Source organism: Glandiceps talaboti, chromosome 9 (assembly GCF_964340395.1).
Source record: "Glandiceps talaboti chromosome 9, keGlaTala1.1, whole genome shotgun sequence".
NCBI classification, from domain to species: Eukaryota; Metazoa; Hemichordata; class Enteropneusta; family Spengelidae; genus Glandiceps; species Glandiceps talaboti.
This window is the reverse complement of record NC_135557.1, coordinates 11,447,045-11,468,583: the sequence shown is the minus strand read 5'-3', so window position 1 is coordinate 11,468,583 and position 21,539 is coordinate 11,447,045. Positions and strand designations below refer to the sequence as shown.

Genomic DNA, 21,539 nt, shown 5'->3' with positions numbered 1-21,539 from the left:
CAAGAAAACATGGCACTGTATGGAATCATTACGACCAATGCAACATGTATGAAGCCGATTCACACATTTCTGTTTATGGCTAGTAAACGAATTTCACCATGGAAGGTTAACAGTGGATTGGTATCAAGTGTTCGACATCCCATGGCATATAGAGATCACAGTGTGCATGTGAGTGCAAGAGGCAGCTTCGTTTATCACAAATGTGTTGAGATTACGAAGCCCCATTTCCAGCCTCGCATAGCGGAAAGAGAATGGCTTCCTGGATCAACATTTCCTGGCCACAATTTACCCCAGTATCTGGCATGTCCCAGGGAAAACAGGCCAGCAGTTTATGAAGCAGCATCATCGAATTTTTCGATTGAAACGTGGGCGGAAAGAGCTCGTGCCATAATAGATGAACGACTTCACAACTATGGGACCATTCTTTTTAAAAGGTTACCATTGAAGAATGCCGACGACTTCTCACGGTTTGTTAAAGCATTAGGCTATCAAAGTGCAAGCTATGCTGGAGGTAATGGGGCAAGACATGAGATCAGCGACTTGGTATTCACTGCCACTGATAATGACCCACCTATTTATACCATAGAGCCACACAATGAAATGGCATACAGCAGTCGTCCTCCAATGAAGGTTAGTTAGGGAGCCTTCAGTAATTGCAAGGAGGGGAGGTCTCTTTTGAGCACAACTGAACTGAAGATTCAGTAGTGCTATATGCATGGCTAAGTGTCTGTCTGCCTCTGTATGTGCGTGTGTGTGTGTGTGTAAACAACTTAAGTCAAAATCTGCTGGACCGATTGCTTTAATATTTGGGGGGTAAGGTTTCTTTGGGTTTTTAGTTGGAAAATTGTTTAAATGAAAATGATCACATCAGAGATATGCGTTTTGGGTCAAAACGTGATTTTTAGTCAAAAAACGTAAACTCCAAAACTAACGGACAGATTTGCCTGAAAGTTGGTGGAAACATTCTTAGGGGTAAGTGAATTAAGATTTGTTCATGACATGATGATTCCATCAGTGATATGCAAATTAGGGCTAAAATGTGTCGTTTTGGTCAAAAATCCAAAACTTTGGGCTGATTGAACAGATTGGGCTGAAATTTAATGGGGATGCATCTGGGGGTGTATAGATGAAGAAATATTCAGCATATAATGATCTCAATCAGTAATATGCATATTAGGTATAAACAATTGAATTTTGGTCAAAAAAATGTATCCAAATAGTTTCACACAATTGGCCCTAGCAACCATGACACGCCCTTCGCAACAACCAAATGGAAGTATATTTTAGTCAAATAACATCATCTGGTAGGCAAGTGAGTAAACATTCCAAAAATGTATGCAAATATCCCTAGCACCCATGATCACGCCCATATCAACAGCCAAACGGTGTTGTTTTTCACTAAGATAATGATATAACCAATAAAGTCAATAAACACTCATAAAATGTATGCAAATATGCTTAGCAACAAGACCACGTCCATGGCAACAGCCGAATGATCACGTATCTTGTGAGGATAAAGAATTTAGTAGACAAATGAATAAATTAAAATGTATGTAAATATGCCTCGCATCAAGACCCCGCCGATAGCAACAGATAATTGATCACATTTATTGCAAAGATAACAACAGGGATTAAATAGACAAATGAATAAACATTCAAATATGTATGCAAATATACCTAGCAACAAGACAGCACCCAGAGCGACAGCCAAATGAGCACTTATATTGCAAAGAGTAAATGCAAATTGTCATATTATTCGTCTTAGTCATTTTTCTGTACCACAAGCAAGCACTTTCATATTTTTATTTTTTTTAAATTTAATGTATACCCTCAGTTTTACATTGGTGTTTTTGACTGTACTAGTATCTTGTCTTTTATTACATTTGATGTTTGCCTGTGCCAACACGAATTTTCATGGTTTCTTATGGACAATAAAATATACCAACCCAATCTAATCTAATCTATTCTAATCATACGTCTGTTTTCTCGAGGGACTGTTGGTCACCCAAACACAGACTGTTTCCTGAGCGTGATGGAAACAGCCTGTGTTGGATTAACCCACAGGCAGGGGGGAAACTGAATTATAATGTTACACGAGCTCGAAATGTGCTATCAAACGCACCTACTACATTCTAACTCTTTAAGCACACTGTTCCCTATGGTTAACACATGGCAACAGTGACGATAGTTCAGAAGACAACAGGGACATAGAAAATTGTACACCTTTAGTAAATAGTAAATTAACAAATGTTCATTCCGAATCCTTGTCTGGAACAAGGGTGGCAAGTTTGTCCCAAGAAATAAAAAGTGAAGTTTCTATGCTCTTGTAATTCGCAGAGCCAACAGGAGCTGCCAAGTTTGTTTATTTCGAAAACATGTATGCATGCACATATGACGTTACCATTCAATAGCTACGTGGGCAACAGCACTAGCAACTGTTGACTAGTAAACGTCATTTGCAGTCAGCAGAGTATTCATTTGATACGTGCATTTGTATTACTTTTCGTAATTAATGTGATAACAACACACAACAGAACAAATAAACTGATTCAAACTTTTGTACATGAATTCTAAAATTCCTATTCTATTACAGTATGCCTACTTTCATCTATTCAGTTTACATCTGCATCGATACTTTCTTTATTATACAGGTATTGTTTTACTGTGATCATCCTGCTACACCAGGGTGTGGAGGGGAAAGTGTGATAGCAGACGTGAGAGATATATTACCGAAACTAAATAAAGAAGTTGTTGACAAATTCGAGAGACTTGGAGTTAGATATTACAATTATGTTGGCTGCAAGAAAACGAACGATTCGCATCGAAGTTGGCAACAAGTGAGTATTGATAATCATAGATAATATATATTTTATTTCTAGGCTGGGGTCAATATTATTTTCAAGTTTACCCAATGAAAAGACGAGTGGCCTAAGGGTCCCTGTCACCTTGTCTATGGATGAGTAGTTACACATCCTTAGGCCAGAGTATCTTTTCTGCTAACTACAAAGGTTTGGGTACTATATAAGTGTACCTCTTCAAGCATAATTTATGAACAAGCGGGAGCACATAATGACGATTTATAAAGTTTAGACATATATTTCGACGTAGACACGGATGGTCGTGACTTAATTACATCGGCCAGGGTAGATAATCAATATTTTCTGTTCAAAGACAATATCTTGGTTTATGCATGGTGAATTAAACATACATTTAAAGGCCCAATTTGCAATCAGGCGTCAGTGTCTCGACAATTCCAATTGTATCAAATCACAACTTTAAAAAATAGTTTGGCCAAAATCCAACTATTTTAAAAAAATGTAAAGTGACCAATTTTTCCTGTATGTTCACAATACCTTTGTCCAATATGAGGACCTAACAAATCTGTAATACTCTATATAGGTTTCATAGGCCTTGGCCCTATATGAACTCCGTGTGTTGCATGGTCAAAGTCGTCTACCATATGGTGTATCATCTTAATATTACCACTATTTGTAACAAATAATAATACCAACAACAATGATAATAATGTTAGTTTGAATGTAGCTCTTCCTCACTCTGTGCTCAAAGTGCTTTACTATTATTACCCCTGGCTCTGATCAATATCGACACATCGGTCCTTTATACTTACCCAACTCTCTGGAAAACATACAATCCATTACATACTTGATAAACTCATAGAATTAAATCATTCAGATTTGCAACCTCTATCCTTCCAGGTCTAGTGACAACCTGAATTATTTTACATGCAGAAAAGTCCCAGGCCATTATGTACGCGACAGTATAAAGTTATTTAGTCGTTCATAAGATGTTAGCATTTTGTTCCTTTGTAGACTTTTCAAACCGACGACAAAACCGAAGTAGTGACATATTTGGAAGATAATGGATTTGAATATCGTTGGGAGGTGAATGATACGTTGTTTTACTGGTACAGTCTACCTGTATTCCGAAGACATCCATTGACAGGTCAGTAAACGAACTTTGTATTCTGGTTTCTATTCTAAATAAAAAAAAATCTGTCCTCAAGTTGAAGTTGGACAAAGCCTACGACGTGACTTGTTTGTACTAACAGTCTCAGTTGATGTTCACCTTCCTTTTTTATGCATAGATATTGAAGTGACACTCAATCCATTTGTTTGTTTGTTTGTTTTTTGCAAAAGGTGAACGTGTATGGTATAACCAAATTACTATTCATCACGCATCGTATTTCTTTAATCATCCAAACTTTGTTGACTTGGACATCCCAAATTGGCAATACCCCTACCACAGTGGCTATGGTGATGGAAGTGAAATTGAACCCGAAGTTATCCAGCATATTCGTGATGTCCTGTGGCAGACAGCAGTTGGTTTTCAGATGCAGAAATCTGATGTCTTGGTCTATGATAATATGTACGCCCAGCATGCAAGAATCGGTTATACGTGCAATCGTAAACTGCTCGTCGCTTTAACAAATGAATAGGATCCTAAGAACACTAATGCTAACATATGATCTCCACTGTTTACTGGCATTATGTTATCACATATTGTACGAATGGTAACGTTGTAGCACTTTGTAACTTCAGTAAATGGAATGTTTTTCATCATATATGTCTGCCTGTTTGACTGTCAAAATTGTTAGCCCAATTGAAATATAAATTGGTACTCACAGTTTATATTTCAATGACGTCACAAAACAGAATTAATGCTTTGGACATACACGTTCCTCACATGAATCATGTTATTGGAATGGTTTATATTAACTTGTAATATTTGTGTTGCTCAAATATATTTGTCAGCTGTAACAATAGGAACTAATGTTGGTGTCTTATTTTTCTATAAGTTAGTGAAATATAAGTGAATAATCAGGGCTCTAGATAATTTCGTTGTTTTCCATAGCCATATTTTAAAAGAATGTGAAAGATTCTGTAACAAAGGCGTTAAAAGTTTGTTAACCTGTACATAGACTTAGGAGTGATCCCTGGTTGACTTAACATGTTTAAGTTGTATGTAAATCAGAGAGTCTTAACTTTGTATGTAAATTAATTTTAGTGAATTATCATGTTAGCCTACCCGATGAATAGATGTTTATGTAGCATTTAAATCAAGTGACATAATTAGCATATTGTATTGACATATAGCTGAACACCGTAAACAGTCTGTGATCACTACACGGCATGAATTGTGTGCGATGGATCCAGAGGTTACTGGTATATTATATTATATGCTATGTAGTCCTGTATGAAGAGATTTCTGAACTCTATCGTTGATTGCAAGTTAAATATCTGACATCATACACTGACTATGGACCATGTCTAATAGAACACTTCATCTGCAATTTATGTACCTACAGCAAGTATCACGTCTGGCTTTGGTACAGGACAAAAAGTCTTTTAATTGTTAGTTTAATTATTTGTTACAGTCAAGCCATCATTTATTTCAATTTGTGTACTCTAGTTTCTTGGGTTGAGTATTATTTTGAGTAGGAGCTGTTTAGCTGCAGAAAGGACTGTAATTATATTTCACTTTGAAATACGACCAGCTTGGGTTAAATCTTTCAACTAGCGTGTGAGTGTGTGTACTTTACTATTTTCTCCAGTATCGAGGCCCCTGTCCCCATGCTGTTTGATGTTCACCTTCCTTTTTTATGCATAGATATTGAAGTGACACGTATAAAGACAAATTATTTGTTTGATGTATATATTTGCACCGTATTACACTATTCAAGGGACCATGGTTTTGGAAGCAGTTTTTTGAAAATTTATAGCTTTGTGGCCAAAATTGTTGTTTCTTCTAGAAAGGCCTAGCAACATGGTTGCGTTATTGGTATTGCCCTCTATGGCGTAATATGTTGACAGAACCTATACTGGTACGTTTTTTTTTTAAATTTACATTTTATTATACTGCGTGTTATAGTTTAGTTATGCGTTTAAAGTTACTAATAAATAAAACAATGTCCCATAAATTATTTTAAGGAATGCAATAATGTAAAACATACTGTTTGCCTTGATGCAGTCAGACTACTTGTTCCATAGCAGCTACTTTGTCTCAATTTCAACCCGACAATTCGTATGTCTTTGAACTCGGTAATTCACCACACTTTGGACATGGACAGTTTTCAATTCGCCCCAATTCAAACTCGTCACTTCCTTTAACCTTTGACACTATTCAGAGGTCTCATGTGAATCATTTGATAATCCTAGCAGACAACACAAGCCATTCTTTTGAGATACGCACCATTGAAGAATGCCAACGACTTTTCACGACTTGTTCAAGTATTGGGATATAAAAGTGCAATATATGCCGGAGGTACTGGTGTAAGACACCAGGTTTGCGAATTGGACGGTGATAACGAACCACCATTGATGGATGGTCTATGTTAAAGCATATTAACAATATAATTCGACTATTAGTGCAAAATTCAAAATTATTCTATGAGCTTATAATTACACTCGAACTTTGTGTTACAGCATGACTAACTTTCACAGACATAAACAAACTGATAAGAAAGTCGCGTGAACATAGGGGACCCTGTGTTGATTTTTGTATCAATGTTTGTCAGTTTGGAAGTGATAAGAGGAGACTTTTTTTCGGCAACCTCAAAGTCAGTTTTAATGGTACACCACTGATAAAATGACGTTCTGATCACAGGCGTTTCTATATAATCATGCAATGGTTGTACAGTAACAAACATTAAGAAAAGCTGGCTAGTAACCTTTCTCTTATAATCATACACAATCTAGTTAGTATCTAACATGCTTTCAATGTTGTACATACTCTGGTCACTTGTAACAGTTCCCTGTTATCACTGTCACCATCACCATCATCATCATCATCATCATCATCATCATCATCACCTTTACCTTTGCCATTATCAGTGTTCACTCTAATCCGACTCGCTGTTACTACTCGCGTAAGTACATGTATCACTGTACCTGTTCCCTGTGGCATTCATAACTAAATCATCATCATCATCATCATCATCATCATCATCATCATCATCATCATCATGATCATCTTCACCATCACTGCTACCATCACCATCATATTTTAACAACAAGATTCACGGATAGTGTGAGTGATAAGGTGAGATGGCACACTTAACAAAATACATCGCTTTATTAAACAATTTCTTACAATATGTGTGTTTTTATTTTTGTATTTTGTGGTTAATGCTATTTTTGTTTAATAGTTGTGTGTTGAGTTGGTGAACATGCTTTCAACTGTAACAAAATAAGCTCATAACTTTCTCAGCATTAAAAGAGGATTGTGTTACTTGATTAGCCATACTGCTAATGGGTCATGGGTCATGTTCTCACATCATATCATTTCTGATCAGTTGTTTTTGGAATCTTTTCATAGCCCACTTTGTACACAAGTTTTCCGTTGTACTCCCTTGCATATTCCAATCAGCCTTGTTTAAATACATGTTTGTTGTTGATTCAAAATTTGCACCAGAACAGTGCTATAGAGAAAATTAGTATAAGACTGTAATCTTGCGCAGATACTTTCTAATTGGTGTTGTGATGAGATGAAATTCCACTCATTATGCCAATCAAATTTCTATGTAATTTGACTTCTGTAGATATTTATAATAAAATGTTCATGCAAAATATTGATAAAGAAATTTCCAGCAGAGCATACAATATACAGCATTTCTTTGACTGGTAAAAGTATTTAAGGGCATCTAAGTTCTTGGTGTAACATATCTATAAATGATCAGCTTGTTTCAATGCCTCATTTTTTGCTTGTTCTGTTTGTCTCACATAAATATAACAGTGCCTTAACTCATTGCCCTATTGGCAATCTTAGGTACACTCGTTCAAAATTGTTCTTGATCTGAAAGGTTAGTTTCTGCATGACAGGGCTATCTTCTGTGTTTTCCAATATTAATGTCTACATGGCAGGGCCATCGTTGTTTTCTGTAAACTTTTATTTGTTGCCTTGCAAAGTAATCCAGTAATGAAATCATTACATGATATCAAACTTGTGTCTGCATCATATACAGCACAGTTATAGAGGGATTGTGTAATAGCAATAAAAGATAAAGGAGAGAAGTACTGAATAAAACTAAGTAAGTAATGTTGCAAGAGGTGCTATCTACAGTGGTAAAGTATGGTTGGAATTCCTTCAAACTTAGAGAATGCCTGAATAGTAGTTTTGCCGAAAAATAGGCAGATTAAACAGTACACAACAACCCCCCCCCCCCCTGTGTTAGGTCGCTCTATAGTTGAGTGTGTACGCAGTTATTATGGCTCGCAAGTTACGGACTATTTCATGGATGCAACCTAGCATCCTAGTTTCTACGCATGCTACAAATTTTCTAGCACTTACGGGGATGCCAGTGCTTTACCTACTTTATAAATATAAGAGTCACTTGGTGTCTGTGTTAAAAGACAAGTCGTTTCTTGTTTATTTGTTTCAGTATTAGCGTAACCTTGAATTCTCCGCCATTTTCGGCATTGCATATCTGTATGTGCACTTCATACAAAGATATGTTTATCTGCAGTATCGTAGCCTGTGGGGAGGGCAAGGGGGGGGAGGGGCAGCTGCCCCCTGAGATTTTGGAAAAAAGAATGAAAAAAACTACTTTTTGAATACATAGCGATGCTATTAAAATCGTTATTTACGTGATGATTCCTAGCATGCGCGATTTAAATGGATAGTTCACTAAAGTGACTGTACACAGACTCATGGCTAATATGTATCTTATATTGCTATTGTACGCTGGCTTAACTTTGAATTTCGCAATTCATTTTGAAGCGACAATTTGCTATAGAAAGAATGGCCCTGAATTTGTAAACAGAGCTGTACCTTCGACATTGAAATTCAAACTTCAATTTCCATTATAATGATAATGGCAAGGAGAATTCACCGAGTTCACCTTGGGTTCCGACATAAACGAGGCCATAACAGTTTTGGAAGTTGGGTAAAGAAATGATTATTTTGTTGTGTTACATATTTGAGAAAGCACCATTCATTTTTTTACTTTGAATGTGACATCTATTCGGCAACTACTTTGAAAGATACGACATTAGGCCAGAAAAAAATGAAAAAGCTGTTCAACCAACCCATATATTTTGTTCTGGTGATGGGCAATATATCCTCATGCGGGCTTCGCATTTGTTTTTCAAAATTAAGGACATTTCTTGATATTTTCTGAATAGTACATGTAGGCCGTGGACTAGATTAGTCCGTTGGGACTACTTCCACAGTCCAAACCAGATATAATTTAGTATTCTTTTGTTATATTTTGTTTGTTTTGAATTGTAGGTTTGTAATACTTGAGTTTATACTCAACTCTGTTCTATTTATTTATATCTGGTTGAATAAAGATTCATTCATTCAACAATATATATTTTAGTCTATTCCAAATTATATACTATCTTATACAGTGGTTGCTTGGCTCTGGTGTTTCATACAAGCATGAATTGAGATTAAATATCCAATGTGCACTAAAAAGAATTGAACAAAAGTTTACGACTGTGGGACCATCAAAAGTCTGACATTCTTGAAATGTTTTGCTCTTTATTTGGGATTTTTTGTAACCAAATTAAACTTCAGGAGAAGTCATTTGTCATGTGCACATTCGCATAATATCTTTCAGCTTTGCCACAACAAAATAGACCTCCAGATAATATGTAATGCATAGCACAATTGTATCAATACTGTTATTTTATTATGTCTATGGTTTGATATTTTATGCCTCTAAATGGCCTGCTACACCGTTTTTTATTTCAATTGTTTTCACATTTGGAATTGTCTCCTTCCAATGCATCATTGTTCCATATAATTTTATATCCCCACTGTAGTGTAGATGAAAGAAGGTGTGGCTAAAATAATGCTCGAGTTTCAATTGGCGGGGCTTAACATTCATTTGAGAAGACAGGGTGAGAGGAACTACACTATTTGTTTAACCATAAATTGTGTACATTTCCTAACTGTAGCTATGTAGACAAATTGCATGAGATAGTATCAAGATGACAGAATAAGTTCTATCTAAACTCGACCTGAAATATTATACTATCATTATATATGGTTTGTTTTATCCTTGTCAAGCATTGTTAAAAAATGAAATCGACCTACTCACCCAAAGTGATGGGTTAGGTTACCCGGTTTTTTTAAATATTTTTTTCTGACCTTACATATATTTAATTGCGTATGCTAAAATATATTGTGTAAATTGCATGCAAAATTATGTAAAATTAGCATTTTTCTAAATTTTAAATGTATGATTGCACAAAGACAAGTTCTGCCCCCCCCCCCCCCCCCCCCCCCCCCCATGGCAATTTGGTCAGGCTACGGCCCTGATCTCACTACATTTTCACAAAGAAAGAAAGACCATCAAGATTGCGATCGGTTAAGACTGTAAAATGAACCATTTGGGCGAAATCATCTAGGGTCTGAGATAGTATCTGAGCTCTGTGCGCGACCTCTGTAACAGAGGCCTCTGACCTCTGTCTGAGGCCTCTTAGGTGTCTGTCCTCTGTCTGAGAAGTCAACTCTACCCATAGACTGTGTGTTTGAATGATCGTATTTGTTTCCTCAAGTGTTAGTGGAAGGTAATACAATAGGGAAAACCTGTGGATGTAAAGGACGTCAGCAATTAAACATGGCACTGTATGGTGTTATACGACAATACAACATGTATGAAGCCGATTCACAGATTTCTGCTTATGGCTAGTGATGTGTGTACTGCATGCACACAGAGATGCGCCTTATATCACATGATTAGTCAAACTAGAAGACCGTTATCTCTAGAGGTAATGACACAGTTGTTTTTGTATATATCTATTTATTTTAGCTATAAGCACAAATAACAACAAAACAACACCAGAAAGTACATACCGTAAAATACCAAACGAGTAGATACCAAAGTATTTTAACACGAACAAGAAGGTTGCTATCTCTCTGTGATTGGGGTCAATGTTTCGTTGCATACCCCTTTAGAATGTTTCAGACAATATAGAGTTATCTATTGTGATGTGGAACTCATTCAGTCGAATTGTAAAAGGTTGACATTTACGGTACAGGAAAGACCAGTCAAGGTCATACATCAATAGTATCAAGCAGAGAACGTAGACTATGTGTTTGATTGATCGTATCTGTTTCCTCAAATATTAGTTGAAGGCAATGCAATAGGAACAACGTGTGAATGTAAAAGATACCAGCAAGAAAACATGGCATTGTATGGAATCATTACGACCAATACAACATGTATGAAGCCGATTCACACATTTCTGTTTATGGCTAGTAAACGAATTTCACCATGGAAGGTTAACAGTGGATTGGTATCAAGTGTTCGACATCCCATGGCATATAGAGATCACAGTGTGCATGTGAGTGCAAGAGGCAGCTTCGTTTATCACAAACGTGTAGAGATTACGAAGCCTCACTTCCAGCCTCGCATAGCAGAAAGACAATGGCTTCCTGGATCAACATTTCCTGGACACAATTTACCCCAGTATCTGGCGTGTCCCAGGGAAAACAGGCCAGCAGTTTATGAAGCAGCATCATCAAATGTTTCTATTGAAACGTGGGCGGAAAGAGCTCGTGCCATAATAGATGAACGACTGCACAACAATGGAACAATTCTTTTTAGATGGTTACCCTTGAGGAATGCCGACGACTTCTCACGGTTTGTTAAAGCATTAGGATATCAAAGTGCAAGCTATGCTGGAGGTATTGGGGCAAGACATGAGGTCAGCGAATTGGTATTCACTGCCAGTGATAATGACCCACCTATTTATACCATGGAGCCACACAATGAGATGTCATACAGCAGTCATCCTCCAATGAAGGTTAGTTAGGGAGCCTTCAGTAATAGCAGGGGGGGGGTCTTTTGCATATTGGCACTCAGGACATATGTTAGAATATGGAATGGTGGGGGGTCACTTTATACACATGTTGAGTGATCACGAGGGCAATATCATACGTTTGTTTTCTCGTGAGACTGTTGGTCGAGCGTGATGCCTCAAAGGAAGCAGTCTGTGTTGGAATAACAAACAAGCTCGAGGGGAAACTGAATTATTATGTACGACGAGCACGATCAGTCAAAATGTGCTATCGAACACACCTACTACATTCTCATTCTCTAAGAACACTGTTCCCTATGGTTAACGCGTTTGAACAGTGTTGATTAACCAACATGCACGTGTGAAACTGGATTATAATGTCACACAAGCACGAAATGTGCTATCAAACGCACCTACTACATTATAACTCTCTAAGCATACTGTTCCCTATGGTTAACACATGACAACAATGATGATAAATCAGAAGACAACAGCGACACAACAAATTTTACTTCTTTAATAATTACCAAATGTTCATTCTGAATCCTTTTCTGGCAGAAGGGTGGCAGGTTAGTTTATTTTGAAAAAATGTATGCATAAACATATGACATTATCTGTTATTACGTACATGGGCAACAGCACTAACAACTGTTGATTAAAGGTCTTTTCCGGTCAAAAGAGTATTCAGTTGATACTTGCATTTTTACTTGCACTTTTCGTAATTAATGTTATACCAAATGTATATAAGGATAAGTACGGGTTTGTGCAATACTACAAATAAAGTGATCCAATCTTTTGTACACAAATTCTTAAATTCCTATTCTATTACAATATGCCTACTTGCATCTATTCAGTTTTCATCTGCATCCGATACTTTCTTTATTATACAGGTATTATTTTACTGTGATCACCCTGCTACACCAGGGTGTGGAGGGGAAAGTGTTGTAGGAGACGTGAGAGATATATTACCGAAACTAAATAAAGAAGTTGTTAACAAATTTGAGAGACTTGGAGTTAGATATTACAATTATGTTGGCTGCAAGAAAACGAATGATTCGCATCGAAGTTGGCAAAAAGTGAGTATTGATAATCATAGATAATATATATTTTATTTCTAGGCTGAGGACAATATTATTTTCAAGTTTACCCAAGGAAAAGACGAGTGGCCTAAGAGTCCCTGTCACCTTATTTCTGGATAAGTAGTGACACAACTTTATGACTTAAGACAACATTTTGAGTACTTTATAAGTATATATCTTCAAGCATAAATTATGAACAAGAGGGAACAAATAATGACGTTTTAGGTAAAGGTTTGACGTATATTTCGACGTAAACACGGATGGTCGTGACTTAATTACATCAGCCATGGTAGATAGTCAACATTTTGTGTTCAAAGACAATATCTTCGCTTATGAATGGTACATTAAATATTCATTTAAAGGCCTAATTTCCAATCTGAGGCCAATGTATCGAAATTTTCAATGTGTATCAAATCACAAGTTTAAAAAATTGTGTGGCCCAAACCCAACTATTTAAAAAAAAGTAAAGTGACTGATTTTTTCCTGTATGTTCACAATACCATTGTCCAATATGAATGACCTAACAAATCTGGGGAATACTCTAGAAAAGGCAGTTTCGTAGGCGTTATTTTAGCTATGTGAGTGTGTTGCAAGGTCAAAGTTGGCTAGCACAAGGAGTATCATCTTAATATGACCACTATTTGCAATAATTAAATAAATATTATATATAGAAATCATAATTTTTACAATAATCATGTTTATTTGAATATTAACCACCCTACCTGCGGTAGTTTGTTATGCTAAGTTAAAAAGGAGGTCATTTTATGAACATCTGTTGCCATGGTAACCACAATCACCATAATATATTAATAATTTTTTTCCTAAATTTGACAGAAACTATTTTTTAAAAAGATAATACAGTCGAAAATGTCCTTGTGTTAGACATGTATGAGTTAGTGCTACCTGGTGTAACATAAATTGAAATTATGTTTATATACACATACATCTCACAAATAATAATATAAATCAGATAACTATCGTTTTATTTGCACATAGATCCAACTACCAAGGGAAGTTTGTCATGCAGAATTAAAAAAAAAATGGTCATTTAATGAATTGGATTTTTTTTAAATTAGACATTTAATTAACACTATTAAAAGTTAAAATTAGGAAAAAACATCATTGCTGTTGGTATGTATGGGTTGGTGATATCTGTTGTAACAAGGTTTTATGATTTTTGAAATTATCTGTATCAAAGTTATGCAATTCTACAACTCTAAAATCGCAAGAATAAATTGTCAATACCTCAAATACCAGCAGTCCTTGAGAATTTGATCTACACAACTTGGTTCAGTCTTTCATCACAAAATCTCCAAATGTGTACACATACATTTGAGTACAAGTTGACATAGACGACTTGATACTGTATATCGTTTGTATATGGATATAAATTCAAACTCCGACAGTTTCGAAGGTCATCTGCTGCTCTGCAACTGACATTGTATGTCAGTTGGAGATGTGTGTACATGCGTATGTACATATTTCTCTATCCCAAATTCAGATGATGATGATGATGATGATGATGATGATGATGATGATGATGATGATGATGATGATGATGATGATGATGATGATGATGATGTTGATGATAATAGACACTGATATCATTCATGCCATTGGAAACAAGTGGCATCACGGCAGCATTCATTTTTACAGGAATGTTGATAAATTATACAGGAATTCTCAATCATGAGGCTTGCGAGGTGTCGAGTGCGAGAAATATGGCGACTGTTACAATGTATGCACATGAGGTGAATGACGTCACTAGAATTGAATACAATGTAGCTATATGTGCATGCTGTACACACATCACATACAAGTGAGATAGACAATGATAGAAACCAACTCACCAGCTTACAAATGTATTGTTTACATGACTTTGCCGACGAATAGAAATAATCATTAATTTACACTAAGTTGCTAAAATCATCAATGACTTAAAACAGCAAAGGGCATTGCAAATATGTTTTTCCGACATTTTATAGGCTAATGTTATGCAGTGTTTTTTTGGAGTGTCTGCTGATCGGCGCATGTTACCAGCACGTTATACTGGTGCATGGTGACAAGTCTGACATTTTTATGACATCAATTTGAGGAGTATTTCTATGAAAAATAAGCACTGGCTATGGTACCTTTGATAAATGATTGTCTAAGTACACTGAATCCACAGAACTTTAAAGATGTCTTAATTACAGGCAAGCATGAAACTGAGATGATGTGAGGAACGGTTATTTACGTCTAGGGAATTACATAACATATCTATGGCCGATACACATATTTGACCTAAAACCTGTTGTGCTGTATCTCTTTGTAACGTCATTATTGTTGTAAAGAATCTGTTTGCTTCATCATATATTCCAGTATAGCATGACAAGTTGAGAACTACTTGTCTGTATGTTGACATGTAATACAGGTCGACGTCAACATGTGCGTTAGTAGGAGTACGTTAGACTGTGGTACCGGTTAGTACCGTGCCTTGACCACGTTTCCTACCCCAACCCGAATTAGCACTTACGATTGTATGTGCATTTCGCCTGTTTCTGTTTCAATCGTGCACAATGCACAGAGAAACACAACACACTAAAAATATATACACTATACTTTGCCCTCACAATAAAGACTTTTACTGATGCAACACATTTTTTGAAGGCCAGTAAGCATGTAAATGTAACTGGGTTCCCTGACGAATTTATGAGTTCCATCAGGTGTGGCTCACGATTAATGTGAAATCGAAAATTGTGTTTGAAATGATATAAAGAAGGCAAGTCAGTTTCATGATAATATTTTTTGGGGGTTCTTTTGGAACAATAATGCTTATTCCAATTGTTTGTCTTGCTTTCTAGCAGACTACTGAGAGTTGATTGTTTTTATTTTTATACATAACATGTATCATTGTCGCAATCAACATAAAAAAGACGCAACTTGATGTTGCAATTCAATGTTGCCATTGTTGTGTCTACGTGGAAAATTACTGCATCATGGCAAATACAAGTTCATATAGACAAAAAAATAAATAGATAAAACAAAAATTTGCTCTGTACGACATGCCTAGCTATAGTTCTCTTCAGTAAGTTCGAATTTTATTTTACAAGACAAAAATAGTCGTATAGGATACGGTACATGCCACATGTACAGTAAACCTTCAGTACACGTGGGACGGGTACTTTTTGAAAAACAAAGAAAATGCTTCATGTTACTGTGTGGATGGTAATTAACCGGATCAAGAGAAAATGAAATAGAGTGAGTACACAGTTTTCAAAAACTAAAATGCCCAAATATTTGACGATTACGCGGCAAAACAAGACTAACGATGTCACTAGCGAAAGTGTTCTAGGCGAATTTAACCCTTGACCCAGTTTCAAATGGCAGATGTCGAAGGAAACGAGGACAGTGTGACATCTCATGCATGATCAACAACGTTTACATGAGAGTACAACTAAATGTTGTCTAAACTTCAGTGAAAGACAAATTCTGACAGACTATTTTCAAATTCTTAAAACATCCTGAAGATAAGAAGCAAAATGTGACACTGACGAACAAGCTAGTCCGTACCATACAGGAGGCACACCCACACCACTATGACCATGTGCATCTGGTGGACTGGGATTGATTGTGATCACGTAATATATAGCGGTAACTTTATGCTGTTGTTTCCAAATATTATTGAACTGCAATGTTTCTAAACAAGTCATGGAAATTCATTGCCAGAAACTGATGACTTTATTACTGAATATGTTACGATCAAAATTGCCTTACTTTCAGTTAAATTTTCTGATGGGAATCAACACATTTAGTGTGACATCTGATAAGCGACATTGATGATGGGTACAGTGACGTAATTCGTAAACAAATCTAACGTTGGTAACTATTGTTTCTGTAAATGATCCTTAAATATCAAGTACATCTGTCTTCATAGCAAACAGAAATCCACAAATGGATACATCATCTGACTCCACCACAATGGCACGCAAAGATGTTCTGAACAGTAAAATAAGTACCATAAGTACGAATAGCTCAAAAAACCTGGCTGAAATTGTATCACACTCGCACAGCTCAGAGCGCCCGGGGGGGGGAGGGGTCGGAATAAATCGATAATCTTTTCAGTAAACTTTGCAACACTCTATCATCAAAATCGTTGTACCTGTCAACTGCTACATATAGTGTAAAAGCACTACGTACTACTACTGAACACTTCGTGGAATGATACATTTTCTTGGACACACAGTGTATTACATTATGTTACATGAATTTGCTGAACGGCTGGGGATTTTGTATGTTGTGAAAGTCTACGATGATTTGAAAACAGAGACGATTTCGGAATAATATTACAAATATAGTAAGGCGCATTGAAATATTGTTTTCAGGGAATGTCATCAACAACTTTATAAATCACGCCAGAACAATGTATTTGGCCTGTTAAGCTTGCTCGGTTGTGATGCGAGTTGTTCAGATAAATATCCGGGGACTACTCCCTTATATACATTTATGTGCCGCCCTTTTGAGTTCGTTTTGTAGCCCATTCATCTAAAATGGGGTCAGGATTTTTTCGAACTAAAGAGTTTAAAACGGGCCCACGTTGCTTTATATTCGATTATGTTTAGTCTAAAATGTGACCGTTTGTCCTTTGCCAAATCGTAATTGCCATTAATTGCCCCAAAATGTTGCCTCCTAAGGAAAATGTAATTTTGTCTAAGATTTATGCTTTTAAAAACCTGTAAATTAACGGTCTAAAATGGGATATTGACTTTTGGTCAAAGTGGGTCTAAAATTTGGCATAGGGCCTAGGGTTTCCTACACTAACGACACACGCCTATCAGAGATGGCTACTGGTTCCACCACGGGAAAAATATAGGTAAAAGTCAAACTAGTCCGAAACATGTGAAGTCACAGTCAATTACACTGGCATATAGAAATAAATAATTTACGTTCGACCAAACTCTAGTGGATTCCTGAGGATTTTTCACACTGATCTATGTTTTGTCATAGCACATTTTATATACATACGATCATTTTTATTAACAATAGGACCAAAATGCACAATTCTCTCAATTGTCTCTCACACAAAGCTTTATCATTATGTAATATTTAAACCCCCTCACTTGTAATAAGAATGATAATAACAATAATGATATAATGTTCGTTTGAGTGTAGCTCTTCCCCAATTTCTACTCAAAGAGCTTTACAATTATTACCCCTGGCTCTGATCAATATCGGCACAACAGTCCTTTATACTTACTCAACTCTCTGGAAAATATACAATCCATTACATACTTGATAAACTCATAGAATTAAAGCATTCACATTGCAACCTCTATCCTCCCAGGTCTAGTGACAACCCGAGTTATTTTATATGCAGAGAAGTCCCAGGCCTTTATGTACACTGCAGTATAAATGTATTTATTCATTCATAAGATGTTAACATTTTGTTCCTTTGTAGACTTTTCAAACCGACGACAAAACCGAAGTAGTGACGTACTTGGAAGATGATGGATTTGAATATCGTTGGGAAGTGAACGATTCGTTGTTTTACTGGAAAAATCGACCTGCATTCCGAACACATCCATTGACAGGTTAGTAAACGTACTTTTTATTCTGGTTTCTCTTCTAAATAATATAATTTTTGTCCTCAAGTTGAAGCTCTACAAACCTTAATGTATAAATACCGAAGTGACACTCAAGCCATTTGTTTGTTTGTTTTCTGCAAAAGGTGAACGTGTATGGTATAACCACATTACTGCTCATCACGCATCGTATTTCTTTGATCATCCAAACTTTCCTGACATGGACATCCCAAATTGGCAATACCCCTACCACAGTGGCTATGGTGATGGAAGTGAAATTGAGCCCGAAGTTATCCAGCATATTCGTGATGTCCTGTGGCAGACAGCAGTTGGTTTTCAGATGCAAAAATCTGATGTCTTGGTCTATGATAATATGTACGCCCAGCATGCAAGAATCGGTTATACATGCACTCGTAAACTGCTAGTCGCTTTAACAAATGACTAGCAACCTAAGGACACTAATTCTAACATATGATCTCCACTGTTTAGTGGCATTGCGATATCACATATTGTACGAATAGTAACGTTGTAGCACATTGTCATTCCTGTAAATTAAATTTTATTATCATATCTGTCTGCCTGTTTGACTGTCAAACTGGTTAGCCCAATTCAAATATAAATTTGTACTCACGTATTGTTTTAATGAATTAGCAAAACAGAATTAATGCTTTGAACATTGTTGTACCTTAAAGGAACCAATGTATTCGAATGGTTTATATGACCATTAAATACTAATGTTGTCTAAATCTATGCCCAACTGTCAGCTGTAACAATAGGAACTAATTTTGATGTCTTATTTTTCTATAAGTTAGTGAAATAAAAGTGAATAATGATGGCTTTGACAATTTTTATTGCTTTCCCATAACTTTTTTTTTCTAAAGGATTGTGAAAGATTGTGTTACAAAGTCGAAGAAGTATGTTAACCTGTACATAGACTTGGGAGTGACCCCTGATTGACCTAACATAAAGTTGTATGTAAATCAGAGAGTGTTAACTTTGTATGTAAATAAATTGATAGCGAATTATCAATTATGCTACCGGATGAATAAATGTTTATGTGGTATTTAAATCAGTTGACAGATAATTAGCATATTGTATTGACATATAGGTGAACAACGTAAACAGTCTGTGAACGCTTAACGGCATAAATTGTGTGTGTGATGGATCCAGAAGTTACTGGTATATTATATTATATGCTATGTAGTTTTGTATGACGAGATCTCTGAACTCTATCGTTGATTGCAAGTTAAATATCTGACATCGTACACTGACTGTGGACCGTGTCTAATAGAACACGTCATCTGCGATTTATGTACCTACAGCAAGTATCACGTCTGGCTTTGGTACGAGGCAGAAAGTCTTTTAATTGTTAGTTTAATTATTTGTTACAGTCGAGCCGACATTTATTGCAATCTGTGTACTCTAGTTTCTTGGATTGAGTAATATTTTGAGTAGGAGCTGTTTCGCTGCAAAAAGGACTGTAATTTTATTTCACTTTGAAATACGACCAGATCGGGTTAAATCCTTGAACTAGTGTGTGAGTGTGTGTACTTTATTATTTTTCCCAGTATCAAGGCCCCTATCCGCATGCTGTTTGTTCTAAAACCCTGTATAATGACAAATTAATTGTTTGATATTGTATATATTTGCACCGTATTATACTATTCAAGGGATCAGGGTTTTGAAAGCAGTTTCTCTGAAAATTGATAGCTTTGTGGCCAAAACTGTTGTTTCTTCTAGAGAGGTCTAGCAACATGTTTGCGTCATTGGTAACCTTGCTTGATGTGATGTGCCCTTGAAAGACTGCCCTTTATGGTGTATGGTATTGACAGAACAGTATATACTTATATGTTTTTTTCTAATTTAAGTTTTATTGCATCGTATGTTATAGATTAGTAATGTGTTTAAAGTTATTAACAAATAAAACAATGTCCCATAAATTGTTTTAAGGAATGCAATGCAAAACATACTGTGTGCCTTTCTTCAGTCAGCCTACTTGCTCCATTGCTACCTGTCTCCTTTGCAAGCTTACAATTCGTCGTTCTTTGAATTCGGTAATTCGTCACACTTTGAACATGGAAAGTGTTCAACTCGCCCCAATTTAAACTCGTCTGTACACAATCTTCATTTGACGTCACTTTCTTTAACCTTTTACATTATTCCGTGGTGTCATATGATTCATTTGATAATCGGAGCAGAACGCGCAAGCCATTGTATTTAGAGACATACCATTGAAGAATGCCAACGACTTTTTCACGAGTTGTTAAAGCATTGAGCTATAACAGTGCAAGCTATGCTGGAGATACTGATGCAAGAAATGGGGTCAGACAGTGTATTGACAGGCGATAATGAACCACTTATGTACACCATAGAGTCACACAATGAACTGGCATACAACAGCCATCCTCCAATGGAGGCCAGTCAGTCAGTCAGTCAGTCAGTCAGTCAGTCAGTTAGTCAGACAGTCATCAAATGAATGTGGTACTAAGTATGGATATGGGTGTAATGTCTTAGTGTCAGCCAATATTTCTGACATATAATGAATATCGCATAGGCTACAGGGTTGAATCATGGAACAACACATTTGACAGACATACACATACACTATAATGTTCACAACGAACAATGGATAACATTGTATACTTGTGCCTTTATGTTATTCGTATTAAAATGAGAATGAAGTTGGTACCAATAAATTATGATAATTAGATAGAAATAATAAGATACAAAGGTAGAGACACATAGAGCTACGCCATATATCACACGGTGAATCGAACTAGAAAACCGTAATCTCTAGAGGTAATGACACAGTATTTTTATTTTTGTATACATTGATTTATTTTAGCTATAAGCACAAATAACGACAAAACAACACCAGAAAGTACATACCATAAAAATACAAAACGAGTAGATACCCAACTTTAATTAAATGTGACACGAACAAGGAGGTTGCTATCTCTTTGTGAATGAGGTCAATGTTTTGTTGCACAGTCCTTTAGAATATATCCGACAATATAGAGTATCTATTGTGATGTCGAACTCATTCAGCTGAATTGTAAAAGGTTGATATTTACGGTACAGGAAAGACTAGTCAAGGTCATACATCAATAGTATCAAGCAGAGAACGTAGA

At 36.2% G+C, this 21,539-nt stretch overlaps 2 protein-coding genes across 2 annotated transcripts; both read left to right on the top strand.

Moving 5' to 3' along the window:
* LOC144440360 (dapdiamide synthesis protein DdaC-like) lies at window positions 1-4,542 on the top strand. The gene is made up of 4 exons (XM_078129726.1): window positions 1-630; window positions 2,652-2,837; window positions 3,831-3,963; window positions 4,158-4,542. The coding sequence occupies exons 1-4, from the start codon at window positions 10-12 to the stop codon at window positions 4,454-4,456; spliced, it is 1,239 nt and encodes a 412-aa protein (XP_077985852.1). The 5' UTR covers window positions 1-9; the 3' UTR covers window positions 4,457-4,542.
* A 6,043-nt stretch (window positions 4,543-10,585) lies between these two features.
* On the top strand, window positions 10,586-18,853 carry LOC144439802 (dapdiamide synthesis protein DdaC-like). The gene is made up of 5 exons (XM_078129035.1): window positions 10,586-10,652; window positions 11,098-11,774; window positions 12,659-12,844; window positions 18,285-18,417; window positions 18,555-18,853. Exons 1-5 carry the CDS (start codon window positions 10,586-10,588, stop codon window positions 18,851-18,853), a joined length of 1,362 nt encoding a protein of 453 aa, XP_077985161.1.
* Window positions 18,854-21,539: the final 2,686 nt, after the last annotated feature.